At 50.3% G+C, this 10,245-nt stretch overlaps 1 protein-coding gene across 1 annotated transcript; it reads left to right on the top strand.

The window, feature by feature from the left end:
- The first annotated feature begins 4,483 nt into the window (after window positions 1-4,483).
- On the top strand, window positions 4,484-8,099 carry LOC119457539 (serine/threonine-protein phosphatase 2A activator). The gene is made up of 2 exons (XM_037719142.2): window positions 4,484-5,080; window positions 7,501-8,099. The coding sequence occupies exons 1-2, from the start codon at window positions 4,560-4,562 to the stop codon at window positions 7,922-7,924; spliced, it is 945 nt and encodes a 314-aa protein (XP_037575070.1). The 5' UTR covers window positions 4,484-4,559; the 3' UTR covers window positions 7,925-8,099.
- Window positions 8,100-10,245: the final 2,146 nt, after the last annotated feature.

Below are 10,245 nucleotides of genomic sequence, written 5' to 3'. Positions count from 1 at the left end.
AGGTATCTGTCCCGGCTGGTAGCCGAAACGTCAGAAAGAAGGTATATGCTAGAAAAGCAGGGTAAACGGACTGTCGCGGTGTTTTGTTCGTTGAGGTGCTACAGTTCGCATTTGTTGCTCTCTATCTTCGAAATTGACTGAAAGCCCTGACTGAATTTCTCTCTCTCTCTGTGTGTGTGCGTGGTGCGTGCGTGTGTGCGTGCGTGCGTGCGTGCGTGCGTGCGTGCGTGCGTGCGTGCGTGCGTGCGTGCGTGCGTGCGTGCGTGCGTGCGTGTTTTTTAAAGCGAAGGGTTTTTTGCCTACCTTCCTGGGTTATGGCGTCTCGTCGTCGCTGTGCATCTCCCCGAGTAAACCGGTGTGACTCCTGAACAGTGCAATCAAATGTGGTGTGCTGGTCCTGACAACAGCGCACGATGTGTGTCCTCGGGAGGGTTTTAATAGGGTTTGAAACCCAGCTCACTTTGAAACCCAGCCACCATCACTTTGTTTCTGTGTTTTACATGGGACCCCGCGCACCCCAACTCTTGATCCGCTCCTATGGCGTTAGTGCAATCGAAGACGTGGGTGGGCGCATCACGATAGCACTATCACAGTAGAGTCGCTCAGGGTGTTCGCGGCATGTGGACCTAGCTTAATTGCCTGTTTCTCCAGGTTGGCCTTCGGTGTTTAGCCGAGGTATCCGGGGGCGTCTGTCACACAGCCGAGGAGCGGAGATGGAAATAAATAAGAACAGCCGTGTCGTTAGCATCGAGAATTTTAAGAGAAGTAGCACTTACACAGTGACGCTGGTTTATACGTCAGTGGTGCTCGTATAATTAAATGCCACGTTATACATTTACCAGCATCTCGACTCAGAGGTGACGAGAGGGGCAGCTTTCTTCTTTTTTTGTGTGGAACCAGCCAGATAAACAACAGTTCCAAGTGTTATATCGGACGATCAGCTATAGGGCCATAAAATGTTATCTTTCTGCGAAATTTGAGCAGAATGAAAGTAGCGGTGTCTTTAATGAAAAGTCGCAGGCCTGCGCGACACTCGCCGCACAGTCGCTGGTGGAGCGACTCAAGAGTAGCTCCAATTTGGGCACCACGCACAACAGGATCTTCGCGGCAGTCTGTTCACCTCGTTTTGACGAGAACGATCTGAACTGACCGCCCGGCGTCGACGGCGAGCTGCTGCTTGTGATGCTCTCTGCACAGCTGTGTGCTGAGCCCGATCAAGCCTTTCAACTGCAACTTACATGTCGGGCACGCTGTGTCTGCAGGCACCTTAACTAGATGGCACCATCATACTGGCGGAGGCTCGGCAGCTCGCGCAGCCCGGGATCGCGTTGGTTGCGCGCCTCGTCTGAATCGCATCTCGTCGTCTGCGCCTGCTGCGTTTGCAGGTACCTTACCTAGATGGCGCCACCATACTGGCGGAGGCTCGGGTCGTCTGCCCCTGCGTGCTTGCCTTATAGGGCATTTTCCGCTGCCCGCTAGCAAGCGCTTGTGTGGCGCAGTGCTAGAGTATCTGGCTCCCACGCAGCGGGCGCGGGCTCGATCCCGGCGGGAATCGGGTACTTTTTTCGAATTTCCAGCGATAGCGGCTACGGCGGCGTACGCCGTCGGCGGTGGCATCATCGCGACCCGAAACGGCTATTGGAATGAGCCCATAATAGCTTGGGCTCATTCATTTCATTCATTCATTCGTTCATTTGTATTATGAACTTCAAAATACAAATGAAGCATCAATGCTGCCATTCATTGACGAGAATAAAAATAGTATAATAAAATTATCGTGGCAGTCATCTTGTCTCAAAACATTAGCAGCGCATTGGATAAGTTCCTATGGCAGAAAGAGAATGACGATGTCTCATTGAAGAACACCACCGGTGTGCTCTATAGGGAAGCTTGCTCTGCCGATGAAGAAATTCTAATTATTTTAAGGCGATACCATTTTTTTAATACTTTCCCATATATTTCCATCGTTTTCTAGACAATACGAAACGCTTTCTCCTAATTCCATCCGAATCTTGGCTATTCATTTAACAGTAAATTAAACCTCCTTAATACGTAGTTGGCGGGGAACGTGGATTAGCTAGGTACGCACTAAGCGATGTACCACTTAACCGACAATTATAGATGAGCGACTATACACTTACCGGCCAAAAAAGCATGTTAGTTCTCACTCAAACACAGACGCAGACAAGTTTTATTTGCGAGCAGGCAGCAAAAAATCAGCAATTTTCACTTGCCGCCGTGGCGGCATTACAGCGATGACAGCATCCTCAAACTGAGCAAGGCCGTGGGTCAGTTTCTCCATCAGGCCCCACTTCTCTGCGAACGCCCTCATGACGGCCAACGCAATAGCCGCGTCGGATACGGAAGGGCCACCATCCACCTCGTCATCCATGACGACGACGTGGAAGCGCTTGAAGCTATGGGAGCAGGAAACACGTCATGGCTATACCACATTTTGACGTCACTAGCGGTGGCGACTGCAGTGAGGGAAAGGTCCGTGCGCCGCAATTTTGCTATCCATGGTCAGCGCGCACGACATTTCGCCGATTTCACGCTTGCACGCGGCAAAAAAAAAAAAAAAATCAAGTAAATATTACGCACTGACCGTCTGGCATGCGTTGGCGACTACGGTTTAAGCGGCCAGCGAATACATTAGGTTCAATGTCGACAGGGCGGGAGATTCATCGCGACTACATTCAAACCGGAACGGGTACGTATTAACGATGCTTTGCTGCAGTGGGTATAAGAGCCGTCTGCAGATGGAAAACAAACAAGCAATATCCTGCAGAAGGAACTTGATCTGGACGAATTGGTTCAAGGCTTTTGCAGCGCAGAATACGAGGACGAAGCTGTTGTTGTTGCCTCAGAACATGGCTCGTACCCACAGGGGGGATTGGCCACACTGGGTTGATGGAAAAGTGCACCAAACAAAATACCAAGACGGGTAAAAGTATGCAAACTTGCTTGCTTGCGCTTGCTTCTTGTTTTCGTTCTGGTCTACTGCGCTGCAAAAAATATATCTCAAATAGTGGTGCAGCTCAAGCTATTGAAGAGGACGATCCAAAAGGCAACTAAAATCCGGCATGCTAAAAGCGAATGTTCCATAGTTTCGTTTTCACTGCAAAGCTGAAACTGCGGGCGACGAAGCCAAAGCACATGCGCGCAAATAAAAAAAGTCACAGTTTCGCCCGAAAGGCTAAGCATCGATTGCGATAGCAAGTTATTAGACAACCATACGAAGTAAGGATAGTAGTTTTATCGCCCGTATAAACTCGCAAGCATTCGCTTACTAACTAAATTGAAAAGCATGCTGTCACACGCACACAGGCAAACATAAACGCATCTCACTCGATGACCACGGACACTCGCTGTCGAAAGGCTGGCGTGAGGAAGAGCGCCAGCAGCGAGCGAATTGCCCTGTGTGCTGCCTCTCGCTTCAACGCGAACTAAGCGGCGAGAACACAGCACACGAAGCTATCAGCACTCGGCGCACCTAGATTCTGTACTCATCGCAGGTCGCTTCAAGATGTGGCCCGCGCGGCCGCGCGCAGCCGCGCCGTATGCACCCGCCGAGTAGACAACCTGGGGCAACAGGTGTGTGCAACTGGGCATATGACACATGGCGTGGGAACATGCTTAGCTTTAAAGAAATGTTCCTGCTGAATCGGTATGTGCCACTGGCTAGATTCCCGAATAGGCAAGCAGTACAGGAGGCAATCAGCAACAGAAAATTGAAGAAGTCGGCTACAGGAAGGTGAAGAAGTAGGCATCAAAAGCGTCCCAGTGCGAACAAAGAAGCAAAGGGAACAAAATGGGACCTGAGCGCGCATTGAGCGAGCAGCGTTGAGCTACACTTAAGTGAACGAGGAGGAGTGAATACAGTTCTGTAAACTTTAAAAAAAATAAAGAAAGGAAGAAAAGAACAGCTTGGCCAATAACCGACTTTCACATATGCGTGGGATCCTCCAATTATTCTTTCTTTGACTATGAGTGACGAAAGTTCGGACTTCTACAGCGCGACATGCAGCACTCTCTTTTTTCTGCTCCTACTGCCATAGGCCATAATTTGTCATTGTTTTACTTCGAATTTTGTTACATGTCTTCTTATTCTTTATTTCCTCTTTCCTTCCTTGTTCCTGCCTTCTATTTCTATTTTCCATCCCCTCCTTCCTGAAGGCCACAAGGATTCATATATAGAAGTAAGCGTATGCAGGCATTGTGTTCCTTCTAGCGATTGTTGCAAGCCTGTTCCTTGTTTTCGTTTTCTCTCTTTTGTATAATGTTTCCAAATCAAATAACAGTACTAAGAATAATAATCCTTTCTTCGTCTTTTTTTTTCAATCTTTTCTTTTTTCCTCTTTTTTTTTTTTTGACCATATCCTCTCGTGCGATCGCCCGCTTTAAGGGCAGCGCCTGCATCACCATCACCACCACCACTACGATCATCATCATCATAAGTGTCACGGGCCTTCGAATCCTTCGAATAGGGCTAGCAATACTTCGAATCAACAGCAGTGACACCCTAAGCGTCCGTTATAGACTAGACGTCGTCAGCCACTATGTCAGATAGCGACGACGAGCCAGAGTTCGCGGAGCCCAAGCGGCAAGTTCTGTCGCCCGCCGACATGAAGCGCTGGACCGAGAGCGAAGCGTACGCCGAGTACGTCGGCTTCGTGCTCGCCCTCAACGAACGGGTCAAAGGCAAGAAGCTCACCGACACCTTCCTCGTCTCCGAGGTCACCTCGGGCCTGCTGTCCGTGCTGGACACGCTGGACCGCTGGGTGCGAGAGACGCCGCCCGTCAACCAGCCGCAGCGGTTCGGCAACACGGCCTTCCGAACGTGGCTCCGCAAGGTGAACGACGAGAGTCGGCGGCTGCTGGCCGAAGCGCTGCCGGCCAGGTACCGGCCGGCTCTGGTGGAGCTCGTGCCTTACTTCGACGACAGCTTCGGCAACTCGACGCGCATCGATTACGGCACGGGTCACGAGATGAGCTTCGCCATGTTCCTGTGCTGCCTGTTCAAAATCGGAGCCTGGGTGGAAGAGGATTATGACGCCGTAGTCCTGTCCGTATTCCAAAGGTTGGTATAACTGGCTTACGTGTGTGTGTGTGTGTGGGGGGGGGGGGGGGGGGGGGGTTAAACTTCCAACATTCTTTTATTATTCAACATACCCCATGCCCATGCCAGCTGTGCGATAGCTTCGCCGAGCTGGGGGAGAGAATAGCCGAGAGAGAGTGAAAGCAGAGCCGCGCATCATAGTGGATGTGAGGTGGAGAGGAGTGAGGCATGTGTACAGTGTTCTAGAATCTCTTCTAGTACACTGTAGGCATATGGTAGTGGGGCGCGTAGCGCTGCTGCCGACGCCGACCGCGTTTCCCCGCGTTCGCGCCGAACGCGCCAGGTGTCCGTAACTGCAGCCGATGCCTCTGGCCGCGGCTCGGCAGGTTTCGACCAGAGAACTGGACACTATAGTCGGGTACAACTTAAGAAGACAGGAGAGGCCCCGCCCAGATGACCGAAACGCAGCAGCCGATTGCCTCCGCGACTAAAGAAATAGTTCCGCTGACGTGACTCACCCCAGCGTGAAGCGCGGGCGTCCATGTTCTCCGTCGGCGGGCACACCGGCCCTCCGGCGCATGACGCAAGGAGGCTCATATGCATCCGCCTTTGAGGGAGCAAATGCCGCTGCCTTCTAAAGTTGTACCCGACTATAGTAGCTTCCGAAAGACTGAAGCGAGAGCTAAGGAAGCTGAAACCATGCGTCACAGAAGAGAACATCCCGAGTTTAGATTGAGGGAAGGCGAGAGTTCGCGCAGGCGAAGAAATGATCGGGAGGCTTGTGAACGTGGCCGGTTGAATTCATTCGATGTTCGCGATACTACGCAACTAATAACCTCCGAATCGAGCATTTGTTTCGTGCTCAGCTTTGCCTCATTGGTTTTTCCGAGAAAGAACAAAAGCGCGCGAAATCCTGGCTGTAAGTACAAACGACTGCCGCTACTACGCAGTCGGTACGATTTCCATAGAGCTCTCGGGATTTTTTTAAATCATGGTCCAAATTAACTGGGTCACCCTGTATATATAGTACGACGACCAGGACGAAGGCAGAGCCCTTGTATTTCACATGGTATTTCAACACAGCGCGAGCCAGCCAACGAGCACCAACCCGACAAATGATGATGATGGTTATGAGGATGGGTATATTCAGATGAAGACGATGATGAACTGCACAGTTAGCGCTCACCCCAACTTTCCCCCTCACGAAAGCGGTCGGCAAGGCAGCGAGTCAGAAACAGTACGAACGCCGAAGATACAGCTTCAGTCGAGAGAGGTGAACGATTTCAGTGCTGCGGCAACGGCGGTCAGTATATACTCTCTTGGCCAAGTCCTGGCTGGAATCCACGCGATCAAATTACGGCCGCTGATATACCGTTCGCTAAGCGGCTCCACAGGCCAACGTTGCCACAGGCGACCCCCCAGAGACAGCGGCCCCGGCAGCCCAATTCCAAGCGGCCTTCGGAATAGCCGTGAGCAAAGTTATGCGGGATTTTAAGTCAAATTTTTTCTGGCTATTTACGGCCTACCATGAGGCGTGACTGCTCTGAAGGCGGCCTATTCGTATGCAGCCCGAACGCCACTGCGAAAAAAAAAAAAGAAGAAAAAAAAAAAGCGGATTGACCACTTCATCCAGTGGCGCACCGAGGGGGGGCGATTCGGGGTTGTAACCCCCCCCCCCCCCTGAGGCCGACTTAACCCCCCCCCCCCCCCTTTTGTTTAACCCCTCTTCTTTCCTTACGCATTTGAGTACTGCAACTAAGATGTAAGACGCGCAATCGTCTGCACACTCGCAAAAAGCGCATTTTTTTTACAATTTCCCGTGAAGAAATCGAAAGTAGTGCTGTTTAGATGGTATTGGCAAACTGTCACGAAGGCATTTCGACATGTCTCACACTATACTGTGTATGCATTCTTTTCAAGTGCATTGGTTTACAGTTTGGTTCACTCCGCTGTAAGCTGTTGTCCTACATTAGCAGCGGGTCGTTAGCGTTTTGGAGCGCCAGCATTCCAACATTTGGAGACTGCGCATGCCGATAGCCGCGTCATATGATCGGCACGCATGTTTAAATTACTAATGTGGCCACTTGTGCGTGCACTGCTCGTGTTCTGTGGCAGCGCTCGTTCTGAAAGCTTCGAAGACCATCTACACTCATGCGTGTGTTCAACATATATGCACAGGATGGACTTGCCGGCTAGTTGGTTGAGCATTGTCATAGTCCCTTAATAGCTTTTTCTGTGGTTCTACTTAAGAGTAAGATGGTAACAAAGCAGGGTAAGGTGACGTACGTGAAGTTAGGGCGACTCAACAGCAGTTGATATCGAAGAAAGACAGACAGGTCTTCCGGGGGAGAACCTCTCTTCCCCCCCTCCCCCGAATAAGAAACGTGGAACGACCGGCCCCATGCTACACTAATGCGCCTTTAAATTATATTTCCGCTAAGGTACCTGGAGTTGGTGCGTCACCTCCAGCTGGAGTACCGCATGGAGCCCGCCGGCAGCCACGGGGCCTGGAGCCTCGACGACTACCAGTTCCTGCCGTTCGTCTGGGGCAGCGCTCAGCTGATCGGGCAGCTCGCGATACAGCCCAAGTCCTTCCCGACCCCCGGCTTTGCGCAGAACTACTCGCGCGACTACATGTTCATGGGCTGCATCGAGTTCATCTGCAAGGTGAAGAGCGGCCCCTTCCACGAGCACTCCAACCAGCTGTGGAACATCAGCGCCGTCCCCAGCTGGGCTAAGGTCAACGCGGGGCTCATCAAGATGTACAAGGCCGAGGTCCTGGGCAAGTTTCCGGTGGTCCAGCACGCGGTGTTCGGAAGACTGCTTCCGTTCTGCCCCCACCGGAAACCGGACCCAACGAAATAGAGATTGTCCTCTCATTTATCGCACGATATCGCATTTATTAAAGGAGTACTTGACACATACGTTCAAAGTTGTAAAAACGCGTACGACACTCTTTCGGAACGTTAAAAGGATCGCATTTACCAATCATTAACCTGGGAAAACAATTTTAACTTTGTAATAGCGTCGTTTCGGAATGCCGGACTTGGCAATATCGACATTATTGTGACGTCATGACAAGAAACAAAATTTGCTGACGTCGTGCAGCGATCATGCTAGGTGCTTCTCTCTCTCGTTAAAAAGAAATAATTTTTTGAAAAATGCGGACCCCACGCACTGTGGTAATCGATGCAAGTGAAGCTTCGTGCGCTACGTTTGCTTTGATTCACGGTAATTAACGGTGATGTTGACGGCCTACGTTTAATTTCTTCAACGTTTAGTCCAACACTAGAATGTTGCGTTGATGTTAAACGTTACCTTGCGTGCACCACTGTTGTTTGTCTGCTTAGTAAACGTTTTATAAAACAGTGGGAGACGTGTTTGCTTGAGGCATTAATTGTTGTGCGCCACTGTTCATAACCTCTGAGAGAGTTGATCATTATCATTGCCTCACATGGCGCATCGCATCGTGGCAGAAGTGTTAAACATTAATTGAATTATGTGGCTGTACGTTCAAGTACTACAATCGCATCATGAGGCACGCCGTAGTGGCGGACTCCGGATTAATTTTCACGCCCTGGTGTTCTTTAATAACGTGCTCCTAAAGCTACGTGCACGTCGAAATGCGGCTGCCGCGGTCGGGAACGAACCCGCGACCTCGAGCAATGCCTCGGCGGACACAGATGTGATCACTCGACGTGCGACCGCTTCCGTAGTGTCGCCTGCACCGTACGGCGATCTGATGCGGCTTTGCGCCTGCACGCCCTGCGTCAGTTGTCCGCTTCGCATGGCGATTATTTTTCAGAAATAGCAGAAACGTACCGTACTGTACTTTGAACTTAAAGTTATCCAGTTTGTGTGCAACCACTGTCGTGTTTCCTTGCCTTCTCATGCGTCACCCTTTCTATCTCCAGCCCTCCCCCTTGTATGGGAACTGGGAGCGAAGAGTCGCAAGCCTGTTATTCATTTGTTTCGCGACTGCGTCTGTTCTACCCATTCTCTGCCTCTTCTCCCTACCTCCTCTCTACAATTATATCTACCTCCCCCCTGGACCTGCTGGTTAATAGACAGGTGAGTGCTGCAGTTTCTGCAATGCTTTTGCGGTGAGCCACGGATAATGACAACTGCGCAAGAGGCTCATGTGGCAACACTCGGGGAGCTCAATAAGGCATTGTGCACACTCGATGCGATGGAAAGTTCCAAACGAGTTTCTCGCGACGCCTTTCTCTATGCCACGCTCATTCTATATATATATATACGATCTTGGAACTACTAGAGTACGTGCAAGTGGCGCACCGACGGAGAGGGGTTCGGGGGTTGTAACCCCCGCCTGAGGCCGACTTTACCCCCCCTTTTGTTTAACCCCTTTTCTTTCCTTGCGCGTTTGAGTACTGCAACTAAGATGATGTAAGACGCGCAATCGTCTGCGCACTCGCAAAAAGCGCATTTTTTGACAATTTCCCGTGAAGAAATTGAAATGGTATTGGCAAACTGTCAACCCCCCCCCCCCCCCCCCCCCCCCCTGGCAGAGATCCTGGGTGCGCTACTGGTAGGTGCTGAGCGCGTTTCTTGGAACTGGCGATCGCTTGTACCAGCCGCAGTGATCAGATGAACTGAACGAGTGTTTCGTGACGTGTGACATATCCCCCTTCTCCATGGATACCGAAATTAGTTAGTGGAAACACGTATCACAGTAAACTGTTTATAGGACACTTGAGGCCAACTTCGATTTCACTGTTCAAATGCAGTGAAACGAAGAAAAATATTTTCAACTTTTACGAGACAGCCGCGGAACCGTTTGGAATGAAATTTGTTGCACTTCTGAGTTCAATTCTAGCAAGTCTACAGGGAGAAGAATCTTGATCAAGGGCTTTTTTCCTTTAACAAAATTGCCTAGTATATATCGCTGTTAAAGAAATACTACGCACGAAGTTTACGAACCGTACTACTGCACCAAAAACAGATAACAAGATAAACAGAAAACACATGAAATTGTTACCATGCTTACGAGGGTCTTGCGAAAGTCCTACTCACAAACTAGTGGTATATATTGGAGCAGTGCATGATACATAAATTTTGTCCTCCTTAGATGTATTGTTGAGTCAAGTTTACGGAATTGTGATATCCCTATTTATTATTGAGAGTTGAAACCTTGACACCAGCCTTCTGCAATTTTCAGGAATTTT

Source organism: Dermacentor silvarum, chromosome 7 (genome assembly GCF_013339745.2).
Source record: "Dermacentor silvarum isolate Dsil-2018 chromosome 7, BIME_Dsil_1.4, whole genome shotgun sequence".
NCBI lineage: Eukaryota > Metazoa > Arthropoda > Arachnida > Ixodida > Ixodidae > Dermacentor > Dermacentor silvarum.
Note: the sequence above shows the minus strand (reverse complement) of the source record. Positions and strands in the feature narration are given on the sequence as shown.

Bases quoted from the DNA above. Each gene is read 5' to 3' on its own strand.
- LOC119457539 (XM_037719142.2), top strand. From the start codon at position 4,560: ATGTCAGATAGCGACGACGAGCCAGAGTTCGCGGAGCCCAAGCGGCAA. The intron at 5,081-7,500 runs GTTGGTATAACT...ATTTCCGCTAAG, and splicing joins GTCCTGTCCGTATTCCAAAG to GTACCTGGAGTTGGTGCGTC.